This window comes from Sapajus apella, unplaced genomic scaffold, assembly GCF_009761245.1.
Source record: "Sapajus apella isolate SASKATOON/1434 unplaced genomic scaffold, GSC_monkey_1.0 scaffold122, whole genome shotgun sequence".
Lineage (NCBI taxonomy): Eukaryota > Metazoa > Chordata > Mammalia > Primates > Cebidae > Sapajus > Sapajus apella.
This window is the reverse complement of record NW_022437062.1, coordinates 6,941,583-6,964,228: the sequence shown is the minus strand read 5'-3', so window position 1 is coordinate 6,964,228 and position 22,646 is coordinate 6,941,583. Positions and strand designations below refer to the sequence as shown.

Here is a 22,646-nt window from a genome sequence, read left to right as displayed (position 1 = left end):
ATTTATAGATAACAAAAAGGGAATAAGTTTTTTATCATAAAACCCTGCTGACTACTACTGTGTGTGACACCTTCACCCACACAAGCTATAAAGCAGAGGTCAACTGGATTCTATTTTGTTATCTGATCCTCCTCCCCGTTTCCTGCACTCCTTCAACTTACATGGGTTTTTTTTTTCCCCTTGGATATCTTGTATCAACCAACCTCTATTTTTTTTTTTTAATCTATCTTTGTTGTGCTCGTCTCAACTATGATTTTGCTAGATGGAGAATGATTCATCCTAGTCTTTCTATATCCACGTAATGAGCATGGGGCCAAGTGTATATTTCCAAGCAAAACAAACAGCCAACTTGCTTTTTTCCTGAAGTATATGAAGTGGCCTTGGGTGGAGAGACTGAATCTCCAGGATCCTGTGTATGTGGGCCTGGGCATAGACAGAACAGATGCTCCTAATACTTTGTACCTGCCCATGGACCAGGTGCTATTCTGAGGGCAATGACATCATTCTTCTGAACCTCTCATGATTTCATTCTAGAAAAGTGGCCCTCAATCCCAGCTATAGACCAGAATAACTAGAGATTTAAAAATGAATACAAAAGAAAAAAACATAAAAGCTGCATCATTTTCATAGGATTCTGATTTGGTGGGCCCACAGTGAGGTCTGAACTCCCTGTTAATTCAGATGTACAGTCAGGCTTGACAGTCACCCCTCTGGGACTTAGCCACACAGGACCCTTCATGCAAGTAATCAGTATGACCCATGCAGTTGGCAAGCACTTCTCTGTTCTTAGAATCACCATTTTGGATCAGCGATTGACTTTCCTTTTAATATTTCTCCAAAACCCCAAAGAAGCAAAGAACAAACATGACTGCTTGTCCTTACCAGCTTTAGGACTAATTTTTGACTCTCTTTCCTTCTCTCTCAGTTCTGCTTCTATATATATGATAGAAAGACACAAATCCCTACTACAAAATCTATGTGTGGTGAAGACTTTAGATAAGCTTCTTAGAAGAAGCATTTCAGGCCCACCATGATCAACCCCAGATCCACCTGCTTTCACCACATCGAAGGTCAACTAGACACTTCCTGAACTGCCTCCCAAGCATTCTAGATCTCCCTCCCTGCCTGTGTGGACTCTGCAGAGCCTGGGAAGAGATGCAGTTAATTAATGGCAAGGAACAAAGCAGGCTGGGGAAAAGGGACATGCACTGTTTCTTCCCTTACTACTCGGTCACCTCCCTCAGGAATTAGCCACCTCTGATTTATATTCTCACTCTGGTTTCTGTCCTTTGCAGACCCCCAGCCCTTAAGGGTACACCTCAGCATTCATTCTGCATTCTTACTATAGCATTCTATGTTTCTCTCTGTATCTGCAGGGTTAGTGCGTCTCAGAGTTGTTTTGAGTTGTCTAACGCTTGGACAGCGCTATTCACATGGCTGCTTTCCAAAGCCCACCTTTCAGAGGCTGGCTTATGTCCGAGCATTGCTTTCATCCACTAGCTCTTCTGTCAACTGGAAGAATAAAAGTTAAATAAAAAAGCTTTTCTGATCTATGAATGGAAGCTGGGACCCGGATAGAGCGAGCACCAACTGATCTATTTTCTCCCATTGTGTGGGGAGCAAATTTATCACTCTGACAATAGGAGGATAACCTATGGGGTTGACAGTAAAACCTGACTTCCCTTGAGCTGCAAGACACTGTGGCAGGCTTTGCAGCAAAGAAAGAAGGCATATTAAAAGTAGCACCTGCAGAGCTCCCTGAGAGGAGGAGGAGCGGCCAGCTCAAAGACACCAAGTACGGTTCACAATTCAAAAATTAAAAAAAAAAAACCTCCACAATATTAATAAAATTAGTATCAGTTATGTTGATGTTTACCTCCTCCAATGAAGGAAAAAAATTAGTTCAATCAATTTGCAGCAAGTTTGGTGGTTACCATTAATGTAATGTAACGACTTGGTACTGAAAAGAATTTGCTGCTCATCTCTGCTCTTTCCACTGAGAGAGATCACTACTGACTGGGAATAATCTTCAGAAACCTGCGGAAGAAAATATGTTATCTAAGAGAAAGAGTTTGTGATGGCCCACAGCAAGGGGAAGTGCCAGAGAAACAGATTTAACCGACTGACTTGAGCCAAGGCAGGCTATATAAATCACTGGAAACCATATCATTGTCCAGTCATCAATATGTATCCACAGCTACTTACGCCTCTTGAGGAATCAAAGAAGATATAGAAACTCTAGAAAACTGTGCCTTGAAACCAGGAGATGGAAAGAACATAGTAGGTGTTCTGTAAGTGCCGTGTTAATGAATGGAGAAAGGACAGCATAGTACTATAGCTATGGGCCACGGGAACTACGTTACCTCAAAGAGAGGGGATAAAAAAGCTCTTATGGAGCTCAGAAGTAACGCCACATACTTACAAACACCTGATCTTTGAGAAAGCTGACAAAAACAAGCAATGGGGAAAGGACTCCCTAGTCAATAAATTGGCGCTGGGATAACTTGCTAGTCATATACCGAAAATTGGAACTGGATCCCCCTTCCTGATACCATACATGAAAATCAACACAAGACGGATTAAAGACTCCAATGTAAAAGCTAAAACTATAAAAACTCTGGAAGACAACCTGGGAAATACCTTTTCGGACGGGGAACTAGCAAAGATTTCATAAAACATATGCTAAAAGCAATTGGGACAAAAGTAAAAATTGATAAGTGGGATGTAATAAAACTTAAGAGCTTCTGCACAGCGAAAGAAACTATCAGTGGAGTAAACAGACAACGTACAGAATAGGAAAAAATTTTGCCAGCTATGCATCTAACGCAGGTCTAATATCCAGCATCTGTAAGGAACTTAAACATATTTAAAAGAAAAAACTAATTTCATTAAAAAGTGGGCAAAGGACAGGAACACTTTTCAAGACATATATGCAACCAACAAACCTATGAAAAAAATTCTCAACATCACTGATCATTAGAGAAGTGCAAATAAAAACCACGATGATAGACCGCCTCACACCAGTCAGAACAGATATTATTATTATTACTATATTATAAAAATCAAAAAATATATGCTGGTGAGGTTGTGGAGAAAAGGGAATACTTTACACTGTAGATGGGAGTGTAAATTAGTTCAACCATTGCGGAAAGCAGCGTGATGATTCCTCAAAGAGCTAAAAACAGAAATGCCATTTAACCCAGCAATCCCATTACTGGGCATATACTCAAAGGAATATAAATTGTTCTACCATAAAGACACATGCATGCATATGCTTATTGCAGTATTATTCACAATAGCAAACACATGGAATCAACCTAAATGCCCATCCATGGTAGACTGGATAAAGAACATGTGGTACATATGCACCATGGAATGTGACACAGCCATAAAAAAAGAATGAGAAGGTATCCTTTGCAGAACATAGATGGAGCTGGAAGCCATCCTTCTCAGCAAACTAATGCAGGAACAGAAAACCAAATACCACATGTTATCACTTATAAGCAGGAGCCAAATGAGAACACATGGATACAAAAAGGGGAACAACAGACACTGGGGCCTACTTGAGGATTGAGGGTAGGAGGAGGGAGACGATCAGAAAAAAATAACTATTGGGAACTAGGCTTAGTACCTAGGTGATGAAATAATCTGTACAACAAATGGCTGTGATACAAGTTTACCTATATCACACGCCTGCATATGTATCCCTGAGCCTAAAAGTTATTTCAAAAAGGTCTCATATTTAGGTAAGGCAGGAAGCAAAAGGGAGGTTAGAATTATATTGGAGTAACCATGGTGAACTTTAAATTCATGTTCCTCATAAAAATAATAAAGTCTCACTCTATTATTAAATAATGCTGTCATCAAGGTAATTTAACCTCTCTTCTAGTATCATACTAATATCTCCTCCAATCTCAGGCCAACTGGGCTTGGCCTGAGATGGGTCATAGTGGGGGTAATAAATATATATCCCTAAAGCCAGAGTGTGATCTATAATATTCTCTATGAAACACAACCAGGGATATTAAAGAGTTGACAATTTCATGTCCTGAAGTAGAAAAATTAAGATGAGGCTTGACCACCTTGTTGCTGCAAGAAAGCAGAGGTGTGGTCCAAGATAGCAGCCATGATGCGGCAAAGGTTCACATACATTCCCTCAGACCAAGCAAGGAGGACCACAGTGTCCAAGAGAAAATGACAACTGGATCTTGGAACATGTTGGGTATTTTAAAAGAGATGTGAATCTAAGACGATGCTAAAACAGGAATTGGTGACACATTGTGTGAAATGGTCATTGTTATGTACATTTACATTACATTACAGTGAATTTACAATGTAGTGTTACAGCAGTGATTCTTAGTTCAAATTATAATAGTTCTATGTTGAGATTATTTTGCAATCATTGGGTTATAAAGACATAACTAAAAAGGTTATTTAAAAGGTAGAAGAGGCCAGGTACAGCGGCTCATGCCTATAATCCCAGCACTTTGGGAGGCCAAGGTGGGCCAACCATGAGGTCAGTTTGAGACCAGCCTGGCCAACATGGTGAAACCCCATCTCTACTAAAAATACAAAAATTAGCCAGACGTGGTGTTGTGTACCTGTAATCCCAGCTACTTGGGAGGCTGAGGCAGGAGACTCGTTTGAAACCTAGAGGCGGAGGCTGCAGTAAACCGAGATTGTGCCACTGCACACTAGCCTGGGCAATACAGTAAGACTCTGTCTCAGAAAAAGATTAAAAAAATCAATGAATCAATAAATGGTAGAAGAACTCTGGGTAATGTGTTTGCCTCTTGCCACCAATTCTGTTAACATGGTAACCCAGGTTGTTCTTTATTTGTTCCTTATTTTTTTTAAGCCAATTTGAAAAATTGCAGAAGCTCCATCTGGGAAAAAATGCTGTGCAAGGTCTCATGGGTTACAAACTGGATGGTCTGAGCCAGCAGGACCTAGCTACAGGGAGGTTTGGAAACATTACGGATAGCATATTGTCTGACTTAGCATCCCCCTTTCTCTGAAGCCCATTGAGATTAAGAAAAAATTCAATTTGGCCTGAGACTGTTTTCCTAAATCAAGTGAGAACATTTTAAGTAGATCTTATAGTCCAGTCCAGGTGCAGTGGCTCATGCCTGTAATCACAGCACTTTGGGAGGCCAAGGCAGATGGATCACTTGAGATCAGGAGTTCGAGACCAGCCTGCCCGACACAGTGGAATGCTCACCTCTACTGAAAATACAAAAATTAGCCAGGTGTGGTGGTGTGTGCCTGTAATCCCAGCTACTCGGGAGGCTGAGGCAGGAGAATCGCTTGAGCCCAGGAGGCAGAGGTTACAGTGAGCAGAGGTTGTGCCACTGCACTCCAGTCTGGGCAACAGAGTAAGACTCTATCTCGGGGGAAAAAAGTAGATCTTATAGATATGAGTCTTTTGATTTAGATGAATATACACGTATGTTAAAACAGGATCCTTTTGGGGTGGGTATGTCTCTATTTCATGCTAGAACCTGAGGATAAATTAAAGTAGACTTTATTTAATAAACATGGGGGGAATTGGAATATAGAAACCCCTTGATTATTTTGGCATGTTTTGTAAGATATAGCAACTAGGACATTACTCTTCAGAAAAAAAGACTGAAGCAACTGATTTTTAAAAATAGTTTAACATAAAAAATCAAAATAATAAAGGCTTCTTTTCTGTTAGAATTTTATCTTAGTAACAAAGTACGATGTGGAAAAAAGAAGTGAAGTACAAAAGATAGACACCCTAGAAATTCCTTTTATACATGGGTAATGTTTGGAAAGGTAAGTATAAATGTGAGGAAGTACAAAGTGATATCTATTATGCACACACACACACACACACACACACATACACAATACTAAGGTTTGTTAATAGCATTAAAATGAAGTTAATGTATTTAGAAAACAGTGCACATTAATGAATTTTTATAGACAGAAATGGGGAAAGAGACTGGCAAACTGAAGAATGTTTTATATTCCTGAAAGCAAAATACCTAAGGTAAGACAAGAAACCAGTTTGAATTGGATCTGTTCGGACCAGGAGTTCAGCCCAGTGAACTTACCATTCCTGGTTGCCCTGGGAACAGCTCATTTTAATAAAATCTCATAAGAAATTGCAAATGCAATAAATATTGTTAGCTGAAGCCTAGGTAGCTCCACTTGGGGAAGACACAGTAAGAAGTTCAGAAGGGATTTGTGCCATAGGAAAGACGGAAGTTATAAGAAGAAGAATTGGAATTCTATATGTAACAGGTTGAGACTGTATTAATGAGAGAGTTTGAGAAAGCTGCAGACAGACCTATGGTTTCTCCCAGTGACTTTCAGTGAAATCTGCACAGCTAATAAAGCATGGATTTGTGTATCCCTATTGCTTCACCTGCCTTGCACTGTCAAAGTGGTTGCCTGGGAACAGCACTTGCTCATTTTCCTGGTGACCTGGGTCAACTGCCTGAGGTCAGAGAATTAGCTGTGGCTTCTAGGTTTAGACAGCATCATTGAAAAGATGAGGTTTTACAAAATCAGCTCCATAGCTCTATTTCACTGACTAACAATGCTTCAGTAATTACAACTCTGTTATTTGTACCCACTGAAAACAAATTCTGGAGAGTTTCACTGATTTGGTCTTTATAAATTAGATAAATGTATTAAATTATCACAAGTATTCTGAAACTAGGTACATTATGCATCAATTTAAAAACTTTTTAAAAATAACTGGAGGTTTTTGTGCCCTAGCAGTAATTCTGAAAATTCCTAAAACCAAGTCACAACTTTAGAAATTAAACTATGAAGCTAGAAAGTAAAAAAAAAAAAAAAAAAAAAAAAAAAAGCAGTGCATTCAACTTACCTTTCTAATAGCTCATTAAAGACATGAAAATGAGTATTTGAAGGAATGGTTCCAGCATGAATTTCCACCCCTGGCTCCACCCACAGAGCGGGATTCAGGGGAGTCAGCCAAGAGACGGGCCTTCAAAAGCAAACTCCCAAAGGCTGTTCCTTACAAGAAGCCTCAGTGGTGAGGGCCTCATTCACGCTGGGTCAGCTGTCAGTTCAGTCTTTTGGAATGGCACCCCAGTCCTCCTGCCTAACTCCCTCTACCTTTTCCAGGCAGATGAACAGCAGAGAAATGGGGTCTGGAGCATCAAGCCCCCAGCTGGACATCCTTATTAGGATGGCATCAGGTGATTCTTATCAGTGCTGGTGCCAATGCATGCTTCTTTCTTGAGAAAGAAAAACAAAATGAGGGGTAACTGGTACCTAAAAACTCTAAAACTGAGTGCCTTTCCTCTTCCATCACAGAGGCAGTTATCTACAAAGAAAGAGGTGAATAGCCATAACCAACAAGGGAATTGACTATCCAGGTTTCACTAGGAACATTTTTAAGGCATTTTTTTTAAACCAAAACACCTATCTGGTATTTGGGCAAAACTAGTGTGTCGAATCCATTAGCTGTAGGCAAGAATAGACCTTACAAGTGAACAAGTTCAAGAACCGGTGCAATTTCAACAACAGGAATGAAACTGATAAATCAATATAGGAAGGGCACTAAAACACATTCTTCCCATTTTCCTTATTACTTATGAATCTTTTATCATGGATAGACATTGAGCCTGGGATAGATGTTTAGGAGCCAGTCGTCTAGTTCAGAGTCCATGCTTTGCAGATGGGACAGCAAGGACCAGACAGTGGCAGTACCAAAGCCAGAATGTCCACCCCCTGCCTAGTCCACCACTTTCCTCCCTCACACCAGGGCAACATCATGCAACACAGAAACAAGGCTCAGCCCTTACCCATCTCCCACCTCACTACAAGCCCAAATACGTGCAGTACCCACAGGAGGAAACTCTAGGTGCAGGCAGAAGCATTCTCCATTCAGCTTTCCTCTTACTTTGCAGGTAACCATTTTAGCCCTCTGCAGAACGAGAGCCATTTTTACACCGTGGTTTTCCTAAATGTATTTGATTTTATTCCTACTTTCTCTACACCGATTCCACTTCATCATTTTAGCTCCTTCCATTCTAAAAGCAGATGGTGGAAATCATAGGACTGGAGTGCTGGTCACAAGGTTTTAACTCAAGGATGAAAATGCCAACTGAGACTGGGATTTTCTCTAGCACCAAGTTAACTTTCCTTTACCAGAATATCCAGATTGGTGCTCTTATTAAACTTTTATGAAATGGGAATAAATTGGAGTTTACTCCAGTTCATTCAATTCTCCCAACAAATACATAATTTAAAATGTGGTAGCTATTAAAAAGTGAACTACATGATCAAAGGAAGAGTCTAATAAATAAACTGAAGAATTTCTATTCTCCTAGGATTTAAAAAATTCCAAATGTGCTTTATTTTCAAAAGGTAAGCAGGTTTTAAAAGTTTCCCAAAACTTCAAATATTGTACAATTAAGAATTAAAACATGTTCTCAGAAATGCAGCTGATATTCATTTTTACAACCCACCTCTACTCCTGCCCCCCATGAAAGTTATTTTTCTAAAAACTCTCAGCAAAATCTCTCATCAAAACATCTCCCTGAATAATAAACCATTTACCTACAGATTGTGTCCTGGAGAAAGCTCAGACACTCTAATCCCTCTTCATGCCTCTAAGAGACTTTAATGCAGATGCTTAAATTTTTTGCAATTAAAATATAAAAACCACCTCCAACAACAAATACCTTTAGTCCAGCCATGGAGAAGAAGCTCAAGCTTTCTAGATGACAGATACCATTATGACAAGATTACTTCAATAGAGCATTCCAACATCCACAGCAAGGATGAACAGAATTCCAGTTTGTGTAACATTAGCAAAGCTAAATGTTAACACATTTGCAAAAACACCGCCAGCATCAGACAAGCAGACTGATCTTAAACATGAGTTGCGAACTTCATAATACTCCCATTTCACCAAAGAAAAGACAGTTACACTAAAGCTGAAGCACTATATTCAATAAATGGGGGGATCTCAGAGAGTCTGGAGCTTTAAAAATTCATTCTGTGGGTTCTTTCACTTGAAAAGGCACTGCTCAGCATATGAAGAAATGTAAAAAGCTAGTTAACCTGAATGTTTATTCTTAATCGTTGAAGTTCACATTTAATTCTTCTGCTGGTTCACTTTGGAGATATTGCAGGAGAAAGAAAATATCAAACTAGCTTTTTCCATTTTTGTCATGAATTCCAGCTTATGGAATAGCAGAGCTGGAGTTGCATAATAGCAGTGGAAGAGGTCTGGAGCATCGAGAAGCTGAGACGAAGGCAAAGCCGCACACTTGTGTCATCTCACCAGATTGAAACCTATGGTCACAGGCCGTCTAGGCCATATTCAGAGCAAAAAAGAGACTTTAAAAACAACTTGCAATGATTTGAAGAAAAAAAAAATGCGTGCACAGGTAAGTCGTTCTACTTGCAGAGCAGTGGTAAAACAAACTGCCTGGCAACGAACTTCTAAGTGTGCAGCCACCTCTAATTTCACAACACTGAAGTGTGAGGTGCACTAGTGTTTGTGTGTGTGTGTGTTTTTTTAATAGCAGAGACACAAAGAATGCAAACTGCCCTGCACACTCACAAGTGGAAGGCCCAGTTCATGACAAATACAGCTTGAGTCATTGTCCATGCAAAGTACACGTATATTAAAGGAGTGAATAACATACCCATTCCGAGAGATCACTGAGCTAGCAAAATCAAAAACAAAAGAGTAAATGCATATTTTAGTGTGCGTAGGTTTTGCTGAAAGCTTTCAACTTATTTGAGGAGTCTACTGATGCCCACTACAGAGAAAAAAAATGAGAATAAAAAAGGTGGATTTCCTACCTAGTAAATATTTTATCTCGAGGTTTGCAATAGCATTAAATGTAAAAGTTTGTTTTTCCTGTTATGTTCTAGTACAGTGCTGATGTCATCAACAAACTATAAGCAAGCCACGTGCTGTCACCTAAATCTGCTGTATCAATTTTTTATAACTACATTTACATAAGAAAATCCACCCAAGAAAAATGAATAATACCTCCATCAGGCAATTTGGAATTTCTTTCTCTTAGAATTGGAATCAATCAATCAGATTTGGTTGAAGTAAGATCTTCCAGATGGCATATTTTAACTAAAAATCATGTCATCAAAAGGCCAGTCCAAAAATAAAATGTGAGTTATTTGTATCTATTTTCATAAATATCAGCTTATCATGGAAACATTAGGACATACATATGTTTAATGACAATTTAAAACACATTGAAACCTTAATTTGGAGGCCTCTAAATTACAGTAATATTTATCAAAATAGTGCCTAGCTCTTTGAGGAAAGAAAACCTGTCAAATATACAGGATATGTCCCCTATAATTCCACAAGAAAATTTATAGGAGACTCTCATCTCAAAAAAAATTAGAATTACGTAGTCAACGCTTAGTGCTTTAGGGTTGCTGTCCTGGATGGACTTTGTAAAATTCTCCCTGTCCACAGCAAAGCAGAATAGGAATAAACAGACTCATTCTACTTAGATAAACGGGAGCCAAGGTCTCAAGAGTAATGGTTAATATGAAAAGGCGAACATTTCCACAGCTCATCAGTGATGAGCTACAGCCCAAAGGACACACCAGAGGAAGTGACGTGGTGACACTTTTCCATTTCAACTTGGTACATTGCAACCATTACAGACCTGAGAAAGGACTTTGCATCTAAATGATGTTGTCACTTAGAGGTGGTGAACCTAAAGCCCGGGTAGTAAGAGATTTGCTTAAAGTTAAATTTCCAGTTGGTGGCAGTGTTAGGACCAAATCGAAACCCCCAAACTCCCAGCTTTGTCACTGAAACAGGCTGCCTGCCCTTAGTACCTCTGTAAGGTGAACTCTAACACAGGACAGCTTTTAAAGAGGTTTTGACAAACTTTTGCTCATGACAGCAATTTTACCAAGCAGATTTGTTATTTTGCTGAATATAAAAATATTATTTTTGCAGCAGGTGTGGATGGCCAGCCATAGATTAAAAAAGGAAAGAACAGCATCTGAAACCAGAATGTTCTTTTTCTCCCTCTCCAAAGAAAAAGCGGACTTAAGTCAGGCAAGTTAAAAATTTAATGATGGGATACCCTGCTCTTACCAATTAGGTGTTGGGAGGTGGAGTGTCCCCAAGGTTAGCAGCCTAAAAGGCATCAGCACTGGACTGGGGAGGTCCTGAGTGAGGGCACCAAGGACATTCTTGGGACAGCTTCAGGCAGTGACTTTTTACCAACCAGTACAAAGGAAATTCAGGCTTTCAACAACTAGCATGGCTATTCTGGCTGTAGGGACTTGACATGTATGAGGCAAGACCTAGGACTTACATCACAATATGAGCACGAGGGACTTAGTGCTTTCTCTCCAAAGGAAATCTTAGGAACTCTCCTAAAGTATAATCAATGGCTGTTAGATCTGACTCATTAAACTATTTATTTTAAAAAATGTAATATTAAAATGTGTAAATGGGGATGAGGTTTACAGTTATGGATGCAGTTCCTCCATCAGTCATGTTTCCTCCCCACACACACACACACACAAAATAAATTCTATTTCTAATTTTTTTCCAGCAGTTATAAAGGGAAGATAAAAACCTCAGAGTGAGACATGAAATCTGGATCATGGTGGTTCCCCCTTTCTTCTATGATATAAAAATGTTGGCAGGCACACAGGGACCTAGGAAGAAAGAAGTAAGGATCCTACTAGCCTTCTTCATTCTAGATGAGTTTGCACAACATGTCTAAATCTTGGCACAGCCACAGGTCGGACTTTAAACAAGGGGCTTCTAATAATTCCCTTCATTAGTGTTTGATTTATTTATCACCTAGCAGTGTCAGGGTAGATGCATCTTTAGCTGATTCTTTTTTAATGATATTGCCACCTGTTACTTTTTGAGGCTTTTTGAGATGAATGAATGTCCTAAACTTGGCTGCAACGTAAATATCTCATGTATCTCACGACATGTACTGTAAGGACCTTTACATGAATATAGCATAATGTATGTTTATGCTTCACTGGCTGTTTACAGGGTCACATGATACCAGGACACAGCCTGTAGCACTCACAGGAAGGTGACCATCATGTCATCCTCAGGAAGCAATAACTTCCTTGTGTGATATTCCCTACTGTAACGACAAGGATAAATCAAAGGAGCCAAAAGCTCCTTTCACAGTTAGTGGGGCTATCACACAAGTAATACAGGGAAATGAAGAGCTTCTCAGTGAGGACATCTGTTATAAAGGTTCTTGCAGAAATAGTATCTTCCTCAGGTCACATTTCCCAAGGAAGGTTAAAAAGCTGCTTGTGTATTAGCATGCCAGACATTTTAGAATCCAAAGTCAAGCATAATCTTATGTGTTCTGGACATGCATCAAGTGTAACATTCATGTGGCAGACCATACCATTAGTTCTTTTTATATTTATATCTCATCTCTGTAGTTGTAAAGGCCTGACATTGATGAAGTCAACTTTTAGAGAAAACCGGAGCCCTTATCAGAAGGAGTGCAGTTGGTAATTGTGTTAATCAAAGCCTTTCATTTCTAGAAGCATTATGTCAGTTCATGTCAGAACCCATTTGGAGTTAAGTTTAACATGCACTTTGTCCTGTAGAATAGGACTCTCCTTCCTTTGAGGCAGTTTGTATATTCCTGAAGGATCCGTATAACAGGATGATGTGGACCAGGGATGAATAGAGGAACCAATACTTTTGTTTTCAAACTCACAGGCAGTTTTAGGCACTGATCTCATTTAATTCTCCTTTGAGGCACATTGCATCTTGACGATGTGGAAAGTAAGGTACAGAAAGGAGAAATAATTTGCCCTCTTGGTCACCTGGTCCAACACATCAGCCTGACACTGAAGACGGAGCTTTCTTTCCCCGCCCCATCACAAATGCTGTTTGCTGTCACTTTAAAGTCATTTCTACAGGATGATGGGGATTGAGGACTTAGAGGGTGATGCGGACATCTCCTTTGGCTCCATGTCCTGCTAAAGGTTGATAGACACTACAGGTCTAATAAATTGAAAATGTGAAAATACTTTAATATTTGATTGCAGGAATTTTACTTCAAACTGTAGTCATAAAATTGACCACGGTGCCAAGCAGCTCTCCCTTGGTAATTTTCCCCAGAATAAAGTTAGATAGGATTAGATCAGAGGTAAAGCGATCCAAGGAGGAGCTGAGATAGGGCAGACTCTGAGAGGCACCAAATGTTCTCTGCTTCAGGTTCTCCTCATCACTTATTCTCCTTCTCAATATAAAGCTGGCTCCCATGTGCTACTGGCTGCAGCTAAGGACATTACAATAATAAAGAAACCTCTTTGCTGTTAAATTAGGGCATTTTTGTTTTCTTTGTTAGTAAGAGAAATTGCCGCAGAATTGTAAATCCTTGCAAAAAGACTTCTGTATACTCAAAACTATTCTGAATAAACAGCTGAAGTCATTTTTTAAAATGTCCAGTTGCAACACACCCGGACCAATTTTTGACTAGAAAGAAAAATTATACTCTTCAAAGCCTCCCATTTGGTAGCAGTCGTGATCATTAGCGAAAATAATATCTACTTAAGAACAGAAAATGGCTATTTCCAAACAGAACGGAGTGGCATGCAAAGGCTTCATCCCACTCAAACATCCCCAAGCTCTCCAGAGAATCATTCTGCTCTGTCATGTTAACTCACTTCCCTGTTTTTCCTTTTTCTTCCCTGCTGAATATTATCTTCTGAAATCAAATTAAGTACCAATAGTAAATGTGCACAGTAATTACTTCAGAAAAGCAGAATAATCAGACTCAAGAGATGATATAAAACTCGTGTATTTCACACGAAAGACTGAGAGCCCAGATGGGATTGTAAGCGAGTTCCAGGAGGGTTCTCGTACTTGAAGCTACTGTTCAGGTAACTATTTTGAGGAGCCATCAATGTACAGTAAAATAACATGACCTGAAAAGAGTGCCTTTCCATCTGTATTCCATCTCTCTTCTCAAGTCCCTTTACTCTGAGATCTCCAGCACTACTCCTCATAATAATAGTGATACATGTGTCAAGATGGGAAATAATTATTAGGTCTCTCTTATCTTTGGCAAAAATAGAATAAAAAGGCAATGTGGAAAATTTCAGAGTCTGACTCAACATGATGATGATAATGATTCTGTAGATATTATCAAAAATGTCATGGATCATTTATTTTGAACATGGGTTTTTAAAGAAGAGTAGATTATTCCAGTAAGATTTAATATATTGGTTTCTAAATGCTGTAAATTATAGATGGCTCCTGAAATATATAATCATACTAAACAAACTTCTGCTATAGCACACCTGGTAATCAGTATAGGTCTTTACATTCTAAAGTGGAGAGTTCAATTTTATTGAAGTTGCTCCTTCCATTCTACTTGGAACATGAACGTTTGCTTATTTCTCTTAAGACAAGCCAAGTTAAGACTATTAAGTTCTTTGCAACAAGGAAGAACCAGAACTTTTGAATTTACTTTCTCATCCATAGGACTCTCTGAACCACTAAAGCTAGATGATAAAGAAAAAGAAGTACTTTGAAATATACTTTTAAAGCAGGATAAGAGGATAGCCAAGAAATAATTCTCCAATTAACATGGCATCTATTTGTCTTCTTAATTTCTATCCTGGGACCGTAAGTAGGCTGGATCTAGCAGATCTTGTTTGACACTGAAAGCAGTGATATTTAAAATCAACTAGGTCTCCCTCATCGAAGATTTCTGCATATGATGCATCTTGGAAAAGGAAGAGTGATCAATTGAAAAAAAAAAGTTTCCCTAAACTGCAAGTGTTTGAGGGTATGTGGAGGATATAAGATGCTGAGGTCAATGCAAGAGAGGGAGAAATGAACCCAGACTGAGGCAAACATTAAATAAACAAAAATCTCACCTGTGTTAATGATCTAAGGCACAAAGCAATTCTCAGTTGTCTTACTAAAGCATACTTATAAACCAAAAGAATGAAAAAACACAAATATTTGGTATTAAGGGTCTTAGAGATCTAAGTCACAGAACACCGTGGTCTCAAGAGATTAGATGTACCCAAGATCACATTAAGGGCTGGAGGATGGCTGAAATGGAAACATCTATTCCTGTGATTCTACAGTCATTGTCTCTTCTACTATGAATGAGACATGTCCATATTACGTATGACTCCAAGTATGAACAAACTGTGCTACTAGGTAAATGCGAACAGTTTCTACCCAAAGACAATGTACTCTCCAGTACAGAAGAAAAAAGACTTGCAATGACAGTACAGAGAAGATCTGTGATAGAAAAAGTACCTAATGTGGTTTCAGCAACAGGTTTGTGGGGTCAGCAGAGGCTTCACAACTGATCTAATAACTAAACTGGTTCCTTGAAGGATACACAGAGATGACTTAAGGGAAGTGAGAGAGGAGGAGGAAAGTTGCTCCATGTTGAGGAAATAGCTAATATGCAGGATCAGATGTAAAAGAGAAGTGGCATATTTGAGGCAGAGAGAAGAATTCAGTGTGGCTGGGACACTGAGTACTTGGTGGGATGTGGTGAGAGATGGGCAGGAAAGATGAACAGGGCTCACCAACTCCTAAAGGGCTCTATGCCATGTTTTGGAATTTGGAATTTGTCTCAAAATAACGGGAAGATGAAGGATTTTCAAATAGGCAACTGCAATAATTATATTTGCATTTTGGAAAGAGCTGTTGAGTGGAAAAATGGGAGGAGGGGGTAAGTATAGAAGGAATCAAAGCAATTAATAGGCTGTTGCAGTAACAAAAAGGTAGAGGGTAGTCATCTAATGGAGTATGGGGAAGTGAGGATGGTGGAGAGAAGTGATGGAATTTGAGATATTCAGGCAGTAGAATTAAAGTATTTGATGATAAATATATATAAATTAATGTGAGTCGTTAGGAAAGATTAGAGTCAAAAATTATTCTGAAGTATCTGGCCAAAGTTTTGCCCACAAGACATGCCATGGGCTTGTCTCTTAGTTAAACACTTAAGGATAATTTTACTGACAATGAAAACTCAAGACTATTTGTACTTGCTCATCATCAGTGAGACCATCAAGTTCTGGACACATGTCAAAGACTCTGAATTCTGCAGGAAATCATGTTCGAACTCCCGTGACTTGGTTGTGGTCCACTGGAGCAGTCATAACTCCCTAGTGAGGTTTTCCCAAGAAAAAAAGAAACTACCTTGTAGGCACCCTCAATCTCAGGACCCTCTCAGCCTCTCCACATTCCCTGGTGAATTCTAGGGTAAGACAGCAGAGCAGGCTCAGCACCCTGTGCCTTGCTCAGGCAGCATTAGTGGTGGTCTATTTTCCGGTGGAAGCTGATTAACCCAAAGGAAGCAGAAGTAGCACTGCTGAACAGCAACAACTAAACTCAGGGAGAAAGATTTGTTATCTCCATATGAATCACCTCAGTCGTCTTAAAAATTTTCAGTTCAAAGTTGGATGAAATGTAGAATGTATTTTGGGGATGCGGCGCATCCCAATCCAAACCTAAGACACAATTCAGGTACTCACCCCTTCGCCGCCATTTTCACCTGTGTTGGCAAGCATTTCCTGCAGGGCTCTGACAGATAGGGACTGTTCCAGCACAAAACTGCAGACGCAGAGATCTGGAGGAATGTACTGTGGAAATAAAATCAGAATGAGGATACCTACTCATATCAGTCAGAGATCAGTCACACAACAACATCTCAAGGGCAAAGAGCCTATGAATCAAAATGACAGTTGGATGGATGAATAGGAATACAAAAAGGCAGTTTCCTCTTATTCAAGATGAGTTTTAAGATGGTTTCTAAAGAATGATAAGAAAAGCCCCATTTATCAAGGGATCAGTTTTCAACATGTCAGGATCAACTTGAGGGAAGGCTGGTGATACATACGGAAGAACACAGACCATAGCCTTGGCAAAGAAAGGACAGGAAGGGCAGGCTGATCTACACCCATGTCTGGGTGAGAGCGGAGAATGAAAGCCACTGGGATCTCATCCACAATAATCTGTAAGAGGGCAGTGGACAGACCATAATGTGGCTCTAGACAACAGTGACCCTAATAGAGAATCCATTTATTTGTTAAGAAAACCTGGATATAGTATAAAAAGAGGCAATAGAGGGGGTTAAGAGCTATACAAATATAGCAAAAACAAAGAAATATCCAGAACTTCAAGAATTGATGACCTCTACAATAATCATTCCAATTTATTAGAATGAGTTAACAGTAACGAGTTAACATCATGACTGACATTCATGCCTGTTCTGGAACCTTTCTTAACAGTTAGACAGTCTTCTTTGCATACTGATTAACAGTAGCTAATATTTGTTGAGTACTTTATGCCAGGCACTGTACTAAGGGCTTTGTATATGTTAACTCATTTAATCTTTGCAACCACCCTATAAGATAGGGACTATTAATATTCCAGTTTCTGGCCAAGGAAATGAAGGCACAGTGAGTTTACATCACCTGCCCAAGTGGCATATTTGGCTGAGTCAGCTTCAAATCCAGTCTGTCTCCAAAGTCGATGCACTTAACCCTATACTGTTCCTGCCACTGATAAAAATATTAAAGTTTTTCTTCACAGTGAGAACATCTTAAATCAGCAAATATTCAAGTATTTCATTTATGCTGTGCTTGATATTGGAAAATATACAAAGAAATACAAAGCAAAATCATTGCCTTACTGGAATGTACAATCCTGTTTCAATGACATACCGTTTTGCTTGGGAATACAGCTTGTGATCACCTGTGCACCAATCCTTTGTTTCCTACATGATATTGGCAGAACATCAATACCATGAGAACAGCAGGAGTGAGTAATGAGGCCAGAAGTCACCGACAGCCATGCTTAACACTTCAAAACAGGTAAAGCTGTTTCCATGGAGCTCCAATTTAAAATCTAAAGCAAGTCTGCTCCTAAGACTCAGACAACCACTCTAACTTCAGCATTTATTTTTTAAATAAAAATAATGGAACTGGTCAACTTTAAGTTCCCTTTAATTCCCGAGTGGTTATTCTTCCTCCTCTCCCAACTGCAATATTCTCAAAGACAAGATAATTGGCCTGCTGGACCTGCCTACATTTTAACTTTATTAATGTTTTAAGCCAGGAATGGATAATCCTGGCTTCCAAAGGCTGCTGGCTCTGGGTGACTTACATTTTCAAGTACTTTTCTACCAAGGATTTGAGTGAGTACTTTTCTACTTAAATACTTTTCTACTCAAGGTCTCCATGCTGAGAAATCCTAAAAACCTAGTCTTAGCATGCTGGCAATACAGGACCTTGCCCAATTCTTTTTGTTAAAACAATTAACCAAGAAGAGATCGTAACACAGGAGGATTACAGCCTTCATTTTATGTTTTTCACTTTGTTTTCAAAGTCTGTTCCCAAAGCAGGTAATTAACTCATTTGTATGGGACTTGAGCAACGAGGGACCAGCTGGTGATGCAGGGCAGAGATTCATGTCCAGGAAATATTTGTACACACACAGCATTATTACAGGGAGCATACAATTATATGATAAAGCATTTCCTTACCGATCTTAGGCCATAAACATATATTGTCCAACTTAGTCTTCCAAAATGTGATGCCATCTCAGGAGATTTTATAGAGATTTTTTCCACCACTCTTTGCTTACCTGAACTTCATGTTCCCAAAATAGGAAGCATAAAAGCCATAGTTTACTTGTTTCCTCTACTTCCAATTCATTAGAATGAATGATTTGGAGATTTCCCATTGAGGAATATCTGCAGTTATGTTTGGTACTTTAAAGGTTGCTTCTTGGCAAATTAGTTAAACAGTCATGACATTCAGGCCCACTTTTACAATAAACCTAGTCAGTCCATTCTCTTTAAGACAGAAACCTTCATAGCTCCAAGTGCTAGAGATTCTGCCCTTACATGACATCATGTAATTCTAAGTCAGCTTGCTTTCCTTCCTGTGTCTGGTTTGTTCAGACAGGAGACAGAAACTCTCCTCGTCTCTGCCAGCCTCCATTCTGAAGAAGGAGTACTAATAGGTAATAAGGACACTAGGCATGCTCTAATTATAGCTGTCCTTTCACTCCAGGTGTTGAAAGTCCCAAGGTGGTCACAATTTCATTACTGGTGTGAAAGGGTATGTTTAAACAGGACAGGAATGTGCACGGAGAGGAAGCCTCTCAAATGGGAGCAGTGTACCTGCCACTGGTTTACAAAGCTTCCTTGCAGCTTCGTTTCTGTACCTCTGCAGCGTGGTCCCTGCCTGGACTCTGTATACTTGGGAAGGAATAAGATCACGCCACTCCAATAGCACACAGAACAATGTGTGGGCAGTGGTAAGGGAGGGAACAGAGCAACTGGAATGTCTGGAGAAAAACAAAACAACTAAGAACTTGTGACTTGAATGGAGCACAGAGCACAGAGCCAACAGACCTGCTAATGCCAGCTGCCATCCTTAATTAAACTCCAGCTGGCCTGAACTTCCACCTCCACATTCCTGAAGAATGAGCAAAAGCCACTGGTCCATCAAAGCTAATTTGTTTGCAGCCCTCAGAGTCCCCTAGGAGGCTAGCTCATTGTGTCTGTGCTGTGGAGCCTGGGCCTCAGTCACTTTACCTGGCAGGCAGGGGGCAAGCATCTGTTGATTCTCAGCATGGAGAGAAGGGCTCTGTGGACAACTGTTCTGAAATAGCTCCTCATCACTCACCCCAGCCCTGTCCTGAGCCTACAGAAGCACTACATTTCCAACTGTCCTACAGGAAACCTTGAGATATCAGGGCCCTGGGTAAGCCAGGAACTAGTATTCACTTAGCCTCACTATGTGGAAAATAGCAGGAGGCAAGGTCTATAAATCCTCCGTGCTCTATAAATCTACATAATGGCATATTGTTCTGGGGCTTATTGAGTCCGGAATAGTAGAAATCTGCTGCCCCTGTTACTGTGGACATTTAACATTTCCTCTGTCTGACAACCCACAACAGACGCTTTGCACTGTACTAGCATACACTAGCCAAGCCCTCAGGGAAATGAGGTAGGGAGTTAATTACGCAAAGTAAGACTGTCACCTCTCCATTGCACTGTTAACCACTGTCTGTTTTCGCTTAAACAGTTCTTGATGCACTGAAGTTTGTCTGTTTCACTAGGTTGTGGGTCTCTTAAAAAAATCTGTGCCTTATTTTACTGTTGGTATCCCAAGTACCTAGAATAAGCACCCAACTCCAGTCTTCTTGAACAGACTCTGTGTCCTTCAAGCCTATCCAGGAGTGTGTTGCTGATGGTGGCTGTGGCTGTAGACAGACTGCATTGAGTACTCATCTGCCTGGCTGAGCCTCCTCCTTAAGTCTCCTACTTGTTATTTAAGAGATCTTTCTTCTCCCAGTGTCATGAATTCCTTTTCACTTCACTGTTCATCTATCTGGTTCACACATGGTCATGCCTCAGTGATATACCTTGTAGGTGCGTCAGTAGCTCTGAAGGCAATATAGGGGCTACTGGTGAAGAGTGAACACTCTAGTGTAGGACTACCTGAAGTCAAATCTCTGATTCACTACTCACTAGATGAATGACCTTGTGCAGGTAACTTAGCTTCTGTTATACGTGATTTTTGTACCCTTATCTGTATAATAGATGTATAACAGTACCTACTTCTCAGATAAACTTTTTATGCCTAAAGAGCTTAAAATAGGATCTGATGTATACAGTAAATACTTAATGTTAAACATATCCAACAAAGAGCAATGAAATCAAAACCTCAGGAACTCAGTGATACGTTCACTAATATATTTTTGAAGTTCTTATTTGTGTAAGAATAAGGCAAAATCCCTGCCTTATAGGATTGTGTGATTTAGAGGAATGTCAGGGAAGCAAATGAATAATTTTCGAAGTGTGAGACAAAAGGTCCAGAGGTAAGAAAACCTGAGGAACCACACAGAGTTGAAGATAGCTGAAGTGGACAGGAGAGAGGGAGAAAGGAGGAGAGAGGGAGACAGAGGAAAAAGGAAAGAGGAAAGAGGAAAGAAAGAGGGGGAGGAGTAAGGAGAGGGAGAGGCAGAGATGGAGGAAGAGGGAGGAAGGGGAGAGGGGAGAGATGGGGAGAAAAGGATAGAGGACAGGGAGCGGAGAGGGGTAAAGAGGGGTAGAAAAGGGGAGAGAGGAGGAGACAAAGGGAGAGAGAGGGAGGGGAATAAGCATGGGGAGGTTAGAAGTAAGGCTGAGGAAGAAGTAGGCAAGGACTACTTGCCAAGGAGGAATTTGGGCTTCATTTTCAGAGAATAGGGTGCCATTAGAGGAAGTTATGTAGGAAATGGTATAATCAAATTTGCATCTTTGAAATATCATTGCAGGTCCAGTGTCAAGAAGGCTAAACATATTTTTGACAAAGGCATTAAGAGCATACACTGGGGAAAGAACCATCTCTTCAACAAATGGTGCTCAGAAAACTGAATGTGCATAAGCTGAAGAATGAAATAATACCCCTCACACATACCATATACAAAAATCAACTCAAAATGGATTAAAGATGTAAATGCAAACCTGGAAATTATAAAACTGTTGGAAGAAAACATTTAAAAATGCTTCAGGACATTGGTGTGGAGTAAGATTTTATGAATAAGAAAGATCTCGAAAGCACAGGCAACAAAAACAAAAATAAATAGGATTATACTGAACTAAAAAGCTTTCGCACAGAAAAGGAAACAATCAGCAGAGTAAAGAGACATCCTGCAGAATGGGAGAAAATATTTGGAAACTATTCATCCAACAAGGAATTACAATCCAGAATATACGAGCAACTCAAACAACGTAACACAAAATGAGCACAAGGTCTGAATAAACATTTCTCAAAAGGAGACATAGAAGTGAGCAACAGGTATTTGGAAAATGCTCATATCACTAATCATCAGGGAAATGCAAATCAAAACCACCATGATAGTGGTCCAGTTGAGATACCTACTATCAAGATGACCAAAAACAAACACTGGTGAGGATGCATGGAAGAGGAAACTCTTATACACTGTTGGTGGGAATGTAAATTAGTATAGCCATTATGCAGAAGAGTATGGAGCGTCCTCAGAAAGCAACTACAATATGATCCAGCAATCCCACTACGGAATAGTAAATGAAATCAGTATATTTGGGAGATATCTGCACTCCCATGTTTATTGCATATTACATAGCCAAGATATGGAATCAATTTGTGTTCACCAACAAATAAATGAATAACGTGGTATATATGTACAATGGAATATTATTCAGCCATAAAAAAAGATTAAAATCCTGTCATTTGTAACAACATGGATGAGCCTGGAGGACATCATGGTAAGTGAAATAAAAAAGGCACAAAAAGAAAAATTCTGCAATTCTCACGTACATGTGGAATTAAAAGAAGGGGATCTCACTGATACAGGGAGTAGAATGCTGGTCACTAGAGGCTGGGAAGGGGTAGGGAGAGGTTGGCAAATGGAGTAAAACTGCAGCTAGCTAGAAAGAGTAAGTTCTAGTGTTCTATAGCACTGTAGGATAAGTACAGTTAACAATAATTTAATGTATATTTTAAAATTGTCACAAGAGCACATTTTGAAAGTTTCTAACAACAACAACAAAAAATGATAGGCCAGGCGTGGTGGCTCACGCCTGTAATCCAAGAACTTTGGAGGCCAAGGCGGACGGATCACCTGAGGT

The 22,646-nt window shown here is 39.7% G+C and overlaps 1 protein-coding gene across 16 annotated transcripts in view; it reads right to left on the bottom strand.

The window, feature by feature from the left end:
- Nucleotides 1-22,646, bottom strand: part of RYR3 (ryanodine receptor 3) — a 553,391-nt gene that overhangs the window by 348,109 nt on the left and 182,636 nt on the right. For 11 of the 16 annotated variants that reach the window (XR_004263777.1, XM_032261324.1, XM_032261337.1 and 8 more), the window contains exons 3-4: nucleotides 16,513-16,620; nucleotides 9,660-9,680 (exon numbers count right to left, since the gene is read on the bottom strand). Coding sequence is in view for 15 of the 16 variants with exons in the window: in XM_032261324.1 (XP_032117215.1) it covers nucleotides 9,660-9,680; nucleotides 16,513-16,620 (129 nt within the window). In the remaining variant the exon portion in view is untranslated. The remainder of the gene's footprint in view (nucleotides 1-9,659; nucleotides 9,681-16,512; nucleotides 16,621-22,646) is intronic. The other 5 variants (XM_032261331.1, XM_032261334.1, XM_032261336.1 and 2 more) reach the window with 1 other exon arrangement.